The sequence below is a fragment of the Tupaia chinensis genome, unplaced genomic scaffold, assembly GCF_000334495.1.
Source record: "Tupaia chinensis unplaced genomic scaffold, TupChi_1.0 Scaffold000647_1, whole genome shotgun sequence".
Classification (NCBI taxonomy): domain Eukaryota; kingdom Metazoa; phylum Chordata; class Mammalia; order Scandentia; family Tupaiidae; genus Tupaia; species Tupaia belangeri.
Window position 1 is genome coordinate 2,142,692 of NW_006160168.1, and position 17,692 is coordinate 2,160,383.

General features: G+C 39.2%; 1 protein-coding gene across 1 annotated transcript in view; it reads left to right on the forward strand.

The window, feature by feature from the left end:
* Window positions 1–17,692, forward strand: part of CUBN (cubilin) — a 327,155-nt gene that overhangs the window by 196,541 nt on the left and 112,922 nt on the right. The window contains 5 exon segments of the mRNA XM_006159747.2: window positions 3,775–3,949; window positions 5,790–5,968; window positions 7,242–7,451; window positions 8,394–8,534; window positions 9,505–9,686. Of these exon segments, the coding sequence (XP_006159809.2) occupies window positions 3,775–3,949; window positions 5,790–5,968; window positions 7,242–7,451; window positions 8,394–8,534; window positions 9,505–9,686 (887 nt within the window).

Below are 17,692 nucleotides of genomic sequence, written 5' to 3' on the forward strand. Positions count from 1 at the left end.
CACTCCCCAAAATAAGATGTTACAGATTTTAGAAAGATCCTATGACCTTAATCCCTGATTGCTGATTACATAAGTGGATAGGACTTTTGTACTCCATCTTTCATGACATAAAGGAGTTTATATAATTTTAATTTGCCTTTCTAGCTAAGAAATGGACCTATTCTTCTCCCATGGTACTGCTCAGAAGAAAGGTCCCAACAAAGGCTGTGAAGTCCCTACTAGTCTCAGTTAAACCATGTATTTTAGTGTACATTCTCCCAAATACGAAAATTTTAAACATCATCATCATCATCATTTCTTCATTTTAGGAAAGGAGAAGAAATAAGTCTCCACTAACTGACACACAAAATTATCTAATAGCTTGAGTAGGGTCTAAGAGGACAGGGAATGTTCTTCTGCCACTCCCAGTACACTCAGTTCTAGCGCACAGAGTGGACCTGAATGCGGCTCCATGGACCCAGCACCATTGTTTTGTAGGTTGGGAGCTTCTCATCCCTCCCTGTGTCCATACTGAGCTCTGCAGCTGGGACGCAAATGGTCAGGATTTCGCCAGGCACTCAAGCATGATCAGAGAACTAGTGCTGTGGGTCTAGTAAGCAGACTTCAGTCCACCCTATAGAACTCATCTTTTCCATTTTCACTCAACATAGACTCAGTCTTGATTTATAGTTTTAAATTTGATATTCAACGATAATTCTGATACACTGAAGGTTTCTTTGACCATCCTATGCCTTTTTTATTCCTTTGTGGACATATTATTTATCTAAGTATGGCTGTGGCCATGAACTTCTCCCCCTCTTCCTTCAAGCTTTTGATTGCTCTTAATTTAGACTTAAACAAAAATCTTTTTATTTAAAAACCTATTTTTTGGTAAATCCAAACAATATTATTACTCTTCTTTTTTCCATACTTACCAATTCAACCATTTTTCCTAACTACAACCAGCCTTCTCTTTTCCTAATATGTCTGGCTATCTTTCCACCATATCAATGTCCATGTCACTCCTGTTTCTTAGCTTTTACTGTATATTCTTATGTGAATAATTTTTGACATAAAATTTGCCTAATTTTATATCATCTTTCTCCAGAGAACCTCTTCATTTAGTCAATTGAGATTTCTACCATTCCATTCTCACCTAGTTAATTGGCTTATTAATTAATTAGTTACACATTTTCAAAGTGCTTCACACCATTACAAACTATCAAGTTCTATCAAGAAGTTTACAGCACAATAGAGGAGATGGACAAGGAAAGGCATCATCAAAATATGGTGCAGTAAGTGCTAGATAGAGGAATGCACCAGGGGCTAGGTGAACACCTGGAGAAACACCTACTCTGGCCCAAGGGAGCAGAGAAGGATCTCAGAGGAAGGAGATGAATAGAGATTTGCCAACCTGTGAAGGAAGGAGGTGACATCATATAAAGTCTCAATGTAATGAGAAGGGCACATTTAAAGATTTGAGAGAACTTACATACTGGTGATGAAATGGACAGGGATCATGCTAAGATCGCAGATACCATCATAAGGAGATTGGATGAAAGTCTAAAGGTAATGGGGAGCCATTGAAAGATAAAGTCCCTGTGGTGTCAGGTGTTGTAGACATCCTTGAGCAGTGAGACGTAGTGGTTCTCGTCCTCCTCATCCATCCCATAGCAGGCTGGCTGTGCTGAATCTGCATGGTTTGGAAGCCCAAGGTACCAGGGTCACTTCTGGTGAGAGTCTTGCGGAATCCTGGGGCATTACATCACATCACATGGGCAAGAGCAGAAGAGAGTCAATTGTGGGATTATTTAGAGTGAGAAGATGAAAATTCTATGGAGATATTCTTAGGGCTCCCCAGAAAGCTCTGGCAAGAGGCCCCCAAGGACCAGGAGGAATGGTGAGAGGAGTAAAAGAAACAAAGTAAGAGCTTGGTGTCTAAGAAGCCAAGGGACAAAAATATGAAAAAAAGAAGTTTTGTGGTACATCATATTAAATGCTATGGATATAAAATAAGGATTAACGAAAAAAATTGGGGTGCATAACTGAGGTTACTGGTGACCTGAACAAAAGAATGAAAGTGGGAAAAAAGAGAGAGAGAGATGTTGACTAAAAGTCAAAAGGGAAAAAAAAAAAAAATAGAGCAAAATCCCTGGAGAAGAGACAGGATGAGATGGGAATCTGATCCACAGATACAGGAAGAAAATATGCAGGGGAAAAGAGAGTGGAGATACAGAGGAATTTATTAAGGATGGTAACAAGGGGACTCACCTGTTTTCTTCTATTTCTTTGTAAAGCAGAATTCAATGTCATGCGCTCAGAATCAAGAGGGAATAGGCAAAATTCCAGGTTTAAAGAGTATCATAAAGTTTTAAATAGCTGTTGTAGTTATATGAAAAGTAATGGGTGAGGGACCACAGTTAGTGTAATGGCTATGTTGCTGGACTCCCACGTAGTCGACCATGGTTCGAGTCCTGAACCTGGTGGCTTAAAACTCACGCCGGGCGCTTGTGTGTGCATGCCCAAGATCCTGAGAGGAGAATGGAGGAGAAGGGATTGCGGCGTGGCCATCCTCCCTGGGGGGTGATTTCTCGCTTTTTGTCTCTCTGTCTCTCTCTGTCTGTCTGGCGAGCGCACGTGCCCTATAGCAAAAAATCCTCTCCCCCCCAAAAATAAAAAGTAATGGGTGAGTTGCTTGGCAGTGTTAAGATTGAAGGACATACATTTGCAATGGCATCAGTCCCACAAATGGTGTGAATGGAACACAACCATGAAATTGGTTTTTGCTAGGGGAGTCTGGAGGGAAGTCACAGGGCAAAGAGTTAAAGGTTGTGAAAGGGATTTTTAATTTAAAGTTTGCAAGATGGGCAAGTTCTAGGTAGTAAAGAAACTTAGATCTGACCATAGTGACCGAATGATACTGGAAATAAATGTTGCCAGTTTACCAGACTAAGTATCTGTATGGCTAAGTCATTGAACAGGTTAATTTCATTGGCATTGTAAGAACATTTACCCCTGCTTAGTTTGTTTGCTGAAATTATTAGAAGAATCTTTATTGCTGAAAGGTAAGTATTTATATATAACACTTTGGTATTTTAGAAAAGAAGTATTAAAAAAAAACTCCATCTTAAAAAGGGCTAGTAAATGTTCTCATGCCATTGCTCGCTTGTTATTCAAATGTGTCTAAGTGCTGAAGAAATGTATTGAACCATTGCCCAAAGTTGTACAAATGTATTGGGTTGTCAGAAAAGTCATGATATATTTTCTCTGTGTTTGTTTATGCAAAAATGTGTCATGAATTTTCCAACAGTCCAATAGATCTGCTTAGTCTTTAAACATATCAAGATCATGGCTCTGCATCATCCTACTGAGCTGAATCATCAGTGGGGAGTTATAACTGCTATACATGCTTATCCAAGTGGTGGACATGGATTCATGCTTCTAGAATGTTCTGCCATATGCACTGTGTGCTATAATCATTTTCTTGACTTTAAGAAAGAGTAAAATTTCTAATAAGAATAGATGATTTGACAAATTGAAAAGTTACACACCTGTTCACTCCCTCACTAACAAATTCAGAATTTATTACACACTGTATGCATTATTTAAAAAGATATACTATATCCCTCCATGATTATACATGAGTAAGAAATTCCAATAAAAAATGAAGTTGATTCAAGATGAAAGGAAATTTAGAATGAAAATACAGATAAAGTATTTTTTAAAAATGATAGCAGCCGTTGATTGTCTCCTTCTTCACCAGATTGTATATTGATTTCATTGTGTTCTTCACAGCCTGTGGAGGCAGGATCTACATCCACGATGCTGACTCTGCTGGATACGTGACCTCCCCCAGTCACCCTGACAATTATCCCCAGCATGCTGATTGCATTTGGATCATAGCAGCTCCTCCGGGAAAGCTCGTAAGGCTGCAGTTTGAAGATCAATTCAGTATCGAAGTAACACCCAAGTAGGTCACCTCCATTTAAATTTTTCTCCAACACAAAGTTATTTTTTAGTTGCAATGTCTCAGAACAATTTATGTCTTCTTTTCTCAGCAGCTCATGCTGCATAGGAAATCTAGGGACAAGGAGAAAAGCTAATGCCTCAAGCTGGAAAGCATTGCCTGGCGGCCACTCTGCCATGAGCTGAGTAGATTATGTACACAGATACTGTCCCCGGTGACCCTAGACACATCCTCCAGGAGACACTGAGGGTGGCTGTTTGGAATTTATGTTCTCTGTTCTTCCTCCCACAGGAAAAAGATAGTGTTTCTGGCAGATGAGCATTTATCTGCCCAGCCTCATATTTAATGTCATAATGACAAAATATCTGTTTAACAAATGGGAATTTGTGTGACGGGGCACCAGGGTCACCAGTGTCAGAAAACAAAACTAAAGTAACCATAGTTCAATTTTACAGTCTCTGTTTAATATTAATTCTTAAAGGTTTCACGCCAGAGAGTAAGTCTTACAATGCTGAAGACAAGGAAAGCTACATAGACTGTCAAAATCTGTGTTTTTCATTTAACAAAAGTACATATTCATTTCCATGAAATCATGTGTAGCACTGAGCATTTATGAGAGCTTTGCTTACCATTTCTGGGCTCCAGAAACAATACTACGTGCTACTCACTGAGCACTGATTGTTCATTTGACTTTCTCAAGATACATTAGGTAAATACTTGTTCTATTTTAGTGGGTATAGAAAATTCCAGCTGAGACTCTCCATTACCTCTGATCACAGAGCTGTCAAGAAAGAGTTCATCTGTTATGTGAAATATATCAAATATCAGTGAAACAAAATACTTTTTCTTGTCATTTATAAGGAATAATTTGAAAATGGCTTTTACCTTTGTAAAACTAATGCAGAACATGAAGCAAGTAAATATTCTTTAATGTCAAATATGTAAAACTGGTATTTTCACAAGCTGTGAATGAAAGAATGTACAAGAGGACTTTGAAAAGTTCATGGAAAATGGAATTAAAACACAAATTTGGTTCATGAGAAAAATTTTAATGGAACCATAGCAGAGTAAAACATATGAACAATTTAATACGTGTCTTTTTAAAAACTAGTAGACCTATTGCCAAATGTGCACAATTTAATGTGATATTCAGTGTTGAAAAAGATGAATCTTTGTATATCCTCAATTTGATTATTATATACCATATGTATGCTTTTAAAAACCATACTGTAGGGAACCAGCAGTTAGCGTAATGGCTATGTCGCTGGACTCCCACGTAGTCGACCGCGGTTCACGTCCCGGACCCGGTGGCTTAAAACTCACGCCGGGCGCGTGTGTGTGCGTGCCCAAGATCCTGAGAGGAGAATGGAGGAGAAGGGATTGTGGCGTGACCATCCCCCCTGGGGGGTGATTTCTCGCTTTCTGTCTCTATGTCTCTCTCTGTCTGTCTGGCGAGCGCACGCGCCTTACAGTGAAAATCTCTCCAAAAAAAAAAAAAAAAAAAACCATACTGTAGTCCACAAAATATATTTTGAATATATGTAAACCAGAAATCATATTATTTTTTAAAAAAAGCACAAATTCATCTTGGTATGAAAGTAATTAAAATCCATGTGTAGTTTTTTCATAACATGCATTTTGTATGAATTTTTTGAAGTCCTTTTGTATTATCTTTAGGACAGCATTTAAAAATAGCACACAGCTTATACTGGCTCTGTCATAGTGTCTTATGCTACAGAAATGATGATCTAATATCCTCCAAGCAAGTAAGTCAAGTCCACATTATCAGAGTAAGTCAAAACAATAGGCCTACACATTTAACAGAATTCTTTCCCCATTTTAGTTGTACTTCCAATTACCTGGAGTTGCGGGATGGAGGTGATTCAAATGCACCAATACTCTCCAGACTCTGTGGGGTGTCTGTGCCCAGCAGTCAGGTGTCCTCGGGAGAGGTCATGTATTTGAGATTCCGGTCTGACAACAGCCCCACTCACGTGGGATTCAAGGCCAAATACTTCATAGGTAACAACATTTAAAAAATATATCAAATAGAAAAGTAGTAATAGAATGGATACATGAAAACGTTTTAAAAATGCCTCTTGAAAGAAATCTTATCTACCTAATTTTAAGAATAATTTTAACTATGCAATCAAGGTGTGTAAAATGTTTAAAACAAGAGATTTATCTATTTTAATTTCTTCTTTGATTTTCATTTTAAAATATTATTTTTAGTAAATTTGAATATTTTGTATTTTTTTCTCCTAATTTGTCTGTGAAGCATGTATTTTATTAAATCAAATTCTTATTTCTCTCTCTTACCATGAAGTGTATTGGGACCAGCAGGAGGCAGGTGATTAAGGTACTGGACTCCCACAGGGTCGACCATAGTTTGAGTCCCAGACCTGGTGTCTTGTTTCTCACTTACCCTTTCTCATGTGCCATCATGAATAATGAAAGAAAGTAAAAGCAGTAACAAGAACAGTAACTTTGAATTCATCATTAATAAAGTAACTGAATTTTTGAAATCCCTGTCTCTAGTGCCAAATCAGTCACGGGGTAAAAGTATATTTTCTTAGCATTTGATATCTTTGTCTAAAAAGTGAGCAATAAATACACGTACTGAAGATTCACTATAATATGGTCACAGTGGCACACACTTCAGTATCTGGTGGGTCTGGAAACTAACCAAACAAATGCTTGATACAGCAAAAACTCCTAAAGCCTAGCTATAAAGCTCTTTAACCTATACCATAGGTCATTTTATACCCTGAATCAAATTGTATGTAGTCCAATCTAGCTGTCACGTGCAGCTGATAGGAAATAACTGAGTGCAGTTTTCAAGACCTTTTGACACACTCTTTAACCTATACCATAGGTCATTTTATATCCTGAATCAAATTGTATGTAATTCAATCTAGCTGTCACATGCAGCTGATAAGAAAGAACTGAGTGCAGTTTTCAAGACCTTTTGATACCAATTATTGTAGTAAAATGCTTATTTTGAAGTTAAGCTAGAAATAGCAGGCATCATCAATCAGCCGTAGTGCCCTTTCCAACTCAGTTCTCAGTCTTTAGAGTTATCAACACAGGGTGAGAAGCAGGCCATCCCAGTGTATCAGCTGGTTCTTGCAATGAAACTTACTTCGTCCCCAGAGATTTAATGTGAGAAAAGCACTACCCAACATCTTCAGCATTTTAAAACTTCAATTTATATTCACTTGGCAACGGTGAAAGCAGAAAAAAAATTGTAACAGAATATTTCTCTTTCTCTTTCTTTTTTCTTTTTCTTTTACAGCCCAGTGTGGAGGAACAGTAACAGGGCAAAGTGGTGTCATTGAAAGCCTTGGATATCCAACACTTCCATATTCAGACAATTTATCCTGTGAGTGGCATCTCCAGGGTCTCTTGGGGCACTACCTCACCATCCATTTTGAAGATTTCAACCTTCAGAATTCCTCTGGCTGTGAAAAAGATTTTGTGGAGATCTGGGAAAACCACACCTCTGGTTAGTGAACTACATCTGCTCCCTTTTGGGGTGTTATTTTCACTGTGTTCATTCAGTCTCTCAAGTCTCTTCATTCCCAAGAAAGGCAAAAGTATGTCTACTCTCTGACGAGAAGTGCGGGTCAATGAGCAGTAAGCCGCACCAGCCATTCTCGCCCTCAGTTCTACCCAGTAACAAGGATGTCAGTCCCAGGCGTCATTACATAGCTTACTCCAGAGACCACACTGAGAGAACTCTGTATTGGTGGTAAAGCGTCCCCTTGTCATTGGGACGTCCCAGTGCCATCTGCAGATATCGGAGGGGCACCCAGTAAGGTAATGCACGTCTCTCGGTGATAAGAGAGGCAGACACTTGCCACTCTGTTGTCTCAGACCATTTCCTTAAGCAAATGAGCAAGCCTTCCTCATTGTCCTGAGATACCTTTCCCCTGATTGTTTGCATTTTTAAATACTTCTTCATATATTCAAATATGTTGATTTGTATTAATGTTTTTCTTGGCAGAGCTTACCATTTCTTCATAGGTAGAATCTTGTCCTTTATTATTTTCTTTGTGAAGCACACTTTGATAGAAATAAAAAGAAAACTGAATGACTAAAGGAGATAGAAACACAAGTAAATGGTTGTGAATACCAGAGATAGTGTGAAAAGAGCGTGGGTGAAGGAGTAGAGTCTGAGGAAGGACATTAATGAGAAAAATGGAGAGGCAAAGCATTAATGGGACAAAGAAATGGGGTATTACCTGTTGAAGATAACTTTATAGTATTGTCAACTGGACTAGGGAGAAATGCGCACGTTGGAATATTCATTTTGCAAACTAAATGATGTGATTGAATGTATATAAGAACTTGAAATAAGATAAAATTTTTAAAAAGATAACTAAAAAAAGAATTAAAAAGAAAACAATCACCTAGCCATATAAACAATTAATTCTTTCACTTGCAGGAAACCTCTTGGGCAGATACTGTGGGAACACCATTCCAGACAGCATAGACACTTCTAGCAATGTTGCCTTGGTCAGATTTGTCACAGATGCCTCTCTTACTGCCTCAGGATTTAGACTGCGGTTTGAATCTAGTACAGGAGGTGAGTTCACTGTTTCATTAAAAAACCATCACTGAGCACCTACATCGGATACATATTGTGCTAGCCATTATGTTAGAATATTTTGAAAAACAAAAAAGCAACATGAGGGACCAGCAGTTAGCGTAATGGCTATGTTGCTGGACTCCCATGTAGTCAACCATGGTTCAAGTCCCGGACCCGGTGGCTTAAATTCATGCCAGGCGCATGTGCGTCCATGCCCAAGATTCTGAGAGAAGAGTGGAGGAGAAGGGATTGCGGCATGGCCATCCCCCCTGGGGGGTGATTTCTCGCTTTTTGTCTCTCTCTGCCTTCCTGGCGAGTGCACGTGCCCTATAGCAAAAAACCTCTCCGAAAAAATTAAATAAATAAATAAATAAATAAAAATAAAACAACATGAGCCCTGTTTTCTTAAGCCTTACAGTTTACTGATTAGACAGATATTAGTCAAAAAGTACCATTAATAAATAAAAAAAATTGTGATAAATGCCACAAATACAACTAACTAGTGTCATAAGAGACATATTGAGAGTGTGAGATTTTTATTGCAGTGCCTAACTAAAGAAAACTAGTTTGTTAGTCTTAAAGTTACTTTGAATTTGCATTCCCAAATACCTTGATAAACTTTAGTAAAAATAAAAATCTTGTCTGAAATAATTAGATAACTATTTTAGCCTTCTGATTTTTCCTATTCTTAAGTTTACTACATTTATTGATGTCTCATATGTCATGGACCATATGAGTTCAAATGAACCAGAAAACTATCATTCATGGCAGTAAAGAGGAAATACTACTAAAGAAGTGAATATAAATGTTTTCTAAAAGTCTTCACATACTAACGTGTAGTAATAAATGAGGACATTCATTTTGTCTAGAAGGAAAGTTAAACAGTACTTTAATTTTGAGAGTGTTCCTTATGGATGGAGTCATTTCGATTTGATTGGATGTTTTCTTGGCTTTTCCCCCCCTTCAGAATGTGGTGGAGACCTGCAGGGTCCTACTGGAACATTTTCCTCTCCCAACTATCCAAACCCAAATCCTCATGGCCGGCTCTGTGAGTGGAGGATCACTGTGCAGGAAGGAAGGCAGATCACCCTAACGTTTAACAACCTGAGGTTGGAAACTCGTCCGTCTTGCGACAATGAACATGTGGCAGTAAGTGTTCCCTGTACTCAGAGATAACATTATGTTCCATTGTTTAAGGAATTTATTGACCCATACATTATAATTATAGTTAGAAAACTAGGTCAGGAATATTGCCATCTATGCATCTGTAGCTCAGGTAAATTCTAAATATTTTAGTACAAAATCACAATAAGCTGTCAAAAATAATTCTAAAAGGTATTTCAGTAAACTATCAGCTGTCACTACATATGTCAGTGTCATAGGATACATTTTAAGAGCAAATGATCATTACATGTGGCAAAACTGGGTAGGCAGATAAAAGCTAAGCATAAGGCAGCGCACAGCTAAAGGGATCAGAGTCAGCACAAGCCACACCGAAAGCTTTAAGCAGGGAGTGGTCTTGCACGATGACTTGTCAGAGATGTTGAGAGAGTCCTAGTGGGGATCACGCCCTCCATGTTGCCTGCCTTAATTGTTAGAGATGTACCCTCAGCATTCCCAGCTTCCCCCAGCAAAAGGAGCAAATGAGAACCATGAGTGTAAATGACACATATGTTGCACATTGCAAAGTGATATGCATGTATGTACATGTGTATACATACATACATGTATACAGGTGTATGTATGCATAGGTATGTACATTTTCAGACTAAATAACAAATAGTTTCTCCAGAGATGATGAGCTTAGTCAGGAACAAACATTCCACTGTGGAATGCTCCTGCCATGGCAAACTACAGATGCATGCAGAGAGGGAAGGGAAGACAAAGGTTTTTAAAGGTAAAATGGGGGATTATATGAGTCATTTTAAAATAATTATTCTTGAAATCAGCAGATAGCATAATGGTTATGTCATTGGACTCCTATGTAGTCAACTGTGGTTCAAGTCCTGAACCCCGTGGCTTAAAATTCACGGCAGGGTACGTGTGTGTGTGCTCAAAATCCGGAGAGGAGAATGGAGAAGGGATTGCAACATGGCCATTCCCCCGGGAGGTGATTTCTCACATTCTGTCTCTGTGTCTCTCTGACGAGTGTACACACCCTATAACAAAAATCTCTCTCTCAAAAACAAAATAATAATCATTTTCCTTGGCTGCAAGGATCAGTAACAAGGGTGGCATTACTCTAGGGCTAGATAAGTAGCTGTTGGACAGATGTCCTTGCTGAAGTATCTTTTGTGTGAGGTTGCAGTGGCCTTCGTATGAGGTTAAGGCAGAGTCTTTGTGATAGTTCTTGTTATCAGACATGTACATGAAATTCCATTTTTATAATCCCCCAGCAATTTTTTTTATTGTTTATGGTTTGATACAAGTGCCTCCATTTTGATTCTGCCAGTGTTCACAACATGTGTGTGTGTATATGTGTGTGTGTGTGTGTGTGTGTGTGTGTGTATAGATAACTACAGTGATACTAGTGTTATTTCTCCACTCAACTTGCTCTTCTTCAGTCATGTAATCTCCAGACTTCTGGTTGCTCAGGTCAAAAATCTTGATTTATGTTTTGGAATCCTTTCTCTCGTATCCTATATCACACTCATAAGCAAGTTACATTGGGTTTATTGTCTTTTAAACATATAGAACCCAACTACTTCTCATATCCACTACTACCACCATTACCATTCAGTTGGATTTTTTTTTTTTTTTTTGTAATTTTACTACAGGGTGCATGAACTTGCTGGAGAGAGAGAGAGAGAGAGAAAGAAAGGACCTCCCATGGGGAATAATCATGCCACAATCTCTTCGCTTCCATTTCTTGGGATTAGAGGCACACACATAAGTGCCCAGCATGTTTTTATACCTACTAGGTTTGGGATTCAAACTGAACAGTCAGAATCCAACTGTCTTAACTACCAGAGAAAAGAACTTCCAGTTGGTTCTCCCTACTTTCTTCCTGTCTCCATACATTGTCAGCCCAGTAACCCATGTGATTGCTAACCCTAAGCCTAAACCAGATCCCATTGCTTCCATTGAAAATCCTCTCAGGGCCTCTCATCTCATTCAGAGGAAAATCCCAAATCCTTAGAGTGGCTCACCTGGCCTGTCATGATCTGCTACCTCTTCCTTTTCTACGTACTGTCTTACCTCAAACTGCCCTCTTTTCTGCTCACCACACTCCAGCCACCCAGGCCTGCTTTCTGACCTTGACATGCTAAGATGGTCGTTCATCACATTTTTTATTGCCTCTGGGTGGAATGTTCCTGTTTGGACTTCCTGGTTCATATTCTCACTTCATGAGGGCTCTGCTCAAATGACAACCATGAGGATGTTCCTCAGTACCTGATGTCACCCTGTCCTACACTCTTGCTTTCACAGCACTTCACACCACCCGACACACCATCTGACACACGTCATATGTCCCCATCTGTTTCTCCCCCCACTACAATATAAGCTCCATGAGGTTAGTCACTTAGTGTCATTCACTGCTGAATCCCCCATGCTTACACCTTATAGAGATAATAATAGTCAAATGAATAAAACTACTATCATTATCCTTTCTAAAATCAAGCCATGCTTGTTTGCAGTTTGTCTCCTGATGGGCAGTGAATTTTATAGTTCTGTGTATTATTACCACTTCATGTGGCCTTAAAATGAGCTCATTCCTTCTTCAAATTTTGTTCCCAAGTTCTAATATCTGAAGGACTAAAATATTGTCTTTTACCATATGTTGAAAATATAAAGCCATTGTGCTTTATTTGAGAGCCCAGCATTTTTGGACTAACTAAGGTTGTTTATTTGAAAGGAATATTTTTTCTCATTATTAATTTTTTTAAATTTGCAGTAGAGCACATGTACTTGCTGGAGAGAAACACAGAGAAAGAGAAAGTGAGAAAGTATCACCCAGGGGAGATGACCATGCCTTAATCCTTTTTCCTCCAGTCTCCTCTTGGGATTTTGGGCACACAGGCAAATGAACCTTGCATTTTTTTTTTTTTGAGAGGTTTTTGCTATAGAGAGCCAGAGAAAGAGAAAGCGAGAACGTGGGGTCCAGCCACATTAACCACCACGCCACCTGGCTAGCCTCCCATTATGAAATGAATGTATATTGACAAAAATGAAGTAAAAAAAACTTTTTGTCAATGCATGATTTTATGTAGTCGTGATCATGTCATAAAAACTCATTTGAATACTAATTTTAGTCTACTTTTCTGATTCTAATTATCGTAGGTGCTTATTGAACAATACAAACATGTGCTACATAATGACATTTTGTTAGAAGATGGAGCATGTACACAGCAGTGGTCCCATGAGGGTATTTATAGAAACTCTGCTACGTAACCTGGGTGTATAGCAGGCTGTCCCAGTTATGTTGGTGTACGTACACACAATTACATTGCACAATGATGAACTCTCCTAGCAATGCATTTCTCAGAACATAGCCCTAGCATTAACAGATGCGTTACAGTATTGGAGAGTTCAGACATAAAAGTATAAAAATAGTTGAGATTCTACATACCTCTTCCTAAAATGTGATGTGTAGGCCAACATCTATAATGTTCCCTTTAAAATTGTTTCCATAGTTTAAATCATATAAATATAATGACTTTTAGGAATTTTGAGAGCAGAATACTTACAGGTCCTGTAGGAAAGATAATAGGAATAGTCATAGTTTTTAGAACCCAAATAATAAAATATAATTCACAGCAACAACCTCAAATTCCAAATGAGGTCTTTCTTGTCATCTCCTCTTCTCTTACTCATGGATGCCAAAGGTATCTCCTTTGAACTCTCTTAGCTTCTTTTGGTGGCATTTATATCATTATTTCTAAATAATATTCCTGTTTAAATTTTAAATCTTAACTCTTAATTTTTTTTCTTAGCTATTATCATCCTATCCTACTATAGAAAATGAGCTTAGTTTTTCACACCACAAATACACACAGGATGTTCATGGTTGATATATTCCAACTTCTTCCAAATATAGTATGCCACAGTTTTGTGCGTAAAGTGCCATTCAGTGTTTACATTAGAGATTGGGCAGTCCTAATCTGCACATTCAAAATTCCAAAAACTTTTTCGACGTGACTCTACATGTGGAAAATTGCATACCTAACCTCATGTGATGGATCATGATCAAAATCCTGCATTAGAAATGTTTAGTACAAAATTATCCTCAGGCCACCCCGTTTATGTTTAAGTAAGTACACTCAACTATGAATGAGGTATATATGAAACCATAAATGGGTTAGGTGTTTGGATTTGTGTTCCATCCCCTAAGATCTCATTATTAATATGCAAATATCCCAAAATGAGAATGAAAACCCTAGGGCCAGCAGATAGCATAGCAGTTATGTTGCTGGACTCTCTCATGGCCAACCACAGTATGAGTTTCAGACCAGGTGATTTGAAACTCACACTGGGTGCATGTGCATGCGTGCCCAAAATCCCAAGAAGAGAATGTAGTAAAAAAGATTGTGGTGTGGCTATTACCCTGGAGGGGAAGATGATTTCTCACTTTCTCTCTCTCTCTGTGTCTCTCTGTACACAGCAAGTACATGTGCCTTACAGAAAAAAATTTCTCTTTAAAAAAATTCTAAATCTGGGACCAGCAGTTAGCGTAATGGCTATGTTGCTGGACTCCCATGTAGTTGACCGCGGTTCGCATCCAGGACCCGTTGGCTTAAAACTCATGCTGGGCGCGTGTGTGCACATGCCCAAGATCCCAAGAGGAGAATGGAGGAGAAGGGATTGCGGCGTGGTCATCCCCCCTGGGGGGTGATTTCTCACTTTCTGTCTCTCTATCTGTCTCTGTCTGTCTGGTGAGCACACGCGCCCTATAGCAAAACAAAAAACAAAACAAAACAAAAAAAAACAAAAAAAAAACACCTCTTCCAAAAAAAAAAATTCTAAATCCAAAATACTTCTGGTCCCAAGCATTTTGGAGAAGGGATCATCAGACTTTCTGTGGTTATGTAAAACCATTTATAAGTAAGAACTAAGTCAAGACGTGTGTTATTATAGCTAAGCAACTAAGCTAAGTAGTGTATTATGGTAACATTTGCTTTGTTTTATTCAAGTAATAATAATAGTTCTGCCCTTACATTTTCTTGGGTTTCTTTGTCTTTTTTTTAATTGCCTAGGGTGCATGTGCTCACCAGAAAGAGTCAGAGAGAAAGAAAGAAAGAGAGGGAGAAGTATCCCCTAGTGACATGTGATCACACCACAATCCCCTCTCCTCCATTTCTCCATCCTTTTCAGATTTGGGGCAGCCAAGCATATATTCTCAGCACCTTTTCCAGGCTGCTGGGACCACTATTCAAATCAAGAGTGGCCATTTGGGATCCGCCTCTCTTAACCATGAAGCTATAGGCCAGCCGATTTCCCCGGTTTTCTATTAATTGACCACTAATTCTTCCACATCCTTTCCACCCTAGGTGTTCATCTCCACCTTATATAATAAAGCAAAACTACTGGCTCCAAGTAGTATCTTTCCCTGAGTCTTTCTCCAGCAGCTGCTGGCCCGATCTCAGGTGTCATTTTGAGATTCCCTTTCATCCTCCAATGATACTATGCATTTCCCTTTCTTTGTTAATTTCTTTTCTATTTATATATTTATTTTTTAGGTTTTTACCATAGGACACATGCACATCCTAGAGAGAGAGATGGTGAGAAGGAGAGTGAGAAATCACTTTCGAGGGGGTGGGGGGAATGGCCATGCTGCAGTTCCTTCTCCACTCAGGATTTTGGGCATGCCCACATGTACACATGCCCCGTGTCATTTTTGAGCCACTAAGTCCAAGACTAGAATCACATTCGGCCATGTGGGAGTCTAGCACTTTAACCACCGAACCACCTGCTGGCCTCTGATTAATTTATTTTTTGTGAGACGAAAGTTTTAGCATTCTAAGGAAATGGGCACAGGTGATCATTTTTTTTTTTTTCTTTGAGAATAGTATACTTGAAATTATCCTTTTTGGAAACTTTATAGTCAAACATTGTATATATTCAAGTTCTTGTCTCTTATTTACTTATTTTGGTTCCTGCCTTTATGTTAGACTTTTCCCTAAATGTCTGATGACCCTTGGCTGTTCATTCACAGTAAAGAATGAAGTATTGGGACCAGCAGATGGTGTAATGGTCATGTCACTGGACTCCCATGGGATCAGCCGTGGTTTGAGTTCTGGACCTGGCTTGAACCTCATGCCAGGCATGTGTGCTTGTGTGCACAGGATCCTGAGAGGAGAGTGGGGGGGGGGATTGGATTGCGGCATGGCTATCCCCCTGGGAGTGATTACTTGCTTTCTGTAAAAAATACACACACACACACACACACACACACACACACACACCTCTTAACTTAAGAAACCCATGCTCCACCCCTACCTACTTATCTCTGAAAAATCAGCATCTGGGGATGGGAAGAACAGAGAAATTCTTTACTAGAATTGACACTTTAGAAATTTTACTTATGGCTGTGTGTGTGTGTGTGTGTGTGTGTGTGTGTATTTACTGATGGGAAGCTCCAAATACAGGACTAGACTGTCAGTTTGTGAGCTTCGTGGGAGGTGACTGAGTGAGGGAGGACTTGACTCTTTAATTAGGGAAGCTTCAAATGTCACATCCACAAATCTTTTAAGAGGTTAAAACTCCAACAAAGAATTGCTTTCAGAATTAATTTCTTTTCTGAACCTTTAGCAAAATTATACCCACATTCTTTTCCTTTGAAATATATTTTTATATGTTCAGTGTCTGTTTTCTTTCCTCTCCCCTCTGCACCAAACAAGGGCATGTGGATCATTCTCTTGTCTATCCTCTATTTATTTGAGAACTTGCCATTGAAAAAAAAAGAGATAGAGGGACCAGCAGTTGGCGTAATGGCTATGTTGCTGGACTCCCATGTAGTTGACCGCAGTTCGAGTCCTGGACTCGGAGTCTTAAACTCACGCTGGGCACGTGTGCATGCTTGCCCAAGATCCCGAGGAGAATGAATGGGAAGGGATTGCAGTGTGGCCATCCTCCTGGGGGGTGATTTCTCACTTTCTGTCTTTCTGTTTCTCTCTTTCTGGTGAGTGCATGTGCCGTATAGCAAAAAACCTCTTAAAAAAAAAAAAAGAGAGAGAGAGAGAGAGAGAGAGAGAGATAGAGGCTCCTTCCAAGATCTGCAGGTGGAGCAGGGACAGCATTAAATGCAATGCTTCTAGCCTAATACTTAACTGGACTGAGCATAGCATGTCCTCAGCCCCAGGTGCCTATCATGACTCTGTTCAGATGGAGAAAAGGGAAAGTCACACTGCTGAGTGCGTGCTACACTGAGTCTTGTGTCTGATTTTGCTCCTCTCATAGAGAACTTTATTGCTTTTCCTGAATCTCATAGGCCTATGTCTTACCTAGTTGTTTTCTGGGATTTGTAGTATGTAAGTACAAAAGGGATTAGAGTGAAAACAGCACTCTATTTGCTTCAAAAAGCAGAAGTCCGTGTGATAAACAGATGACTGCAACATGATTAATCACTGTGGTTCCCTGCCAGGAAAAAGTGTGGAGGCAGGGATAAAGAAGATTGATCCTGCTTTCCAGCAGGCCCCTTCAGCCTCATACTTCGTCAAAATCCCGTCTGATTCTGGCAGTGTTGCCTAGTCCCAGCTCGAGTATTATTGAACTATTCGTCATCTTCTGTTTCTTTATGAACAACTTGGTGGATTCAGAGGGATGGTTTGAATCTCAGTTCTACAACTAGTTCTTTAAACTTCAGCAATCGCATACTCTTTCTGAATCCTAATGTCTTCATGTAAAACACAGGGATGCCATTGTATGCCTGAGAGGGTGTTGTGTTGACTGGAAAGATAGTCCCAGTAGGTCATTAGCAGAGTCTGACATTTCGTCTGCTCAGTGAATAATGGCAAATTCTTCATCTGGTCCTGTAGACCAGAAAACGCTTTCAACCAGAGGCCCCTAGAGAACTAAGTTTAATGATCAATTATAGTACATAAAAAGGCTTATATCTCTTGTTAGAAAGTGCATTCTCCTTCTGCCTGGCTTTTAGTGTCATAGTCTGAGTCATTATTTCTAATTGTGAGCTATTCTGATCTTTTTTAAGAGCAGGA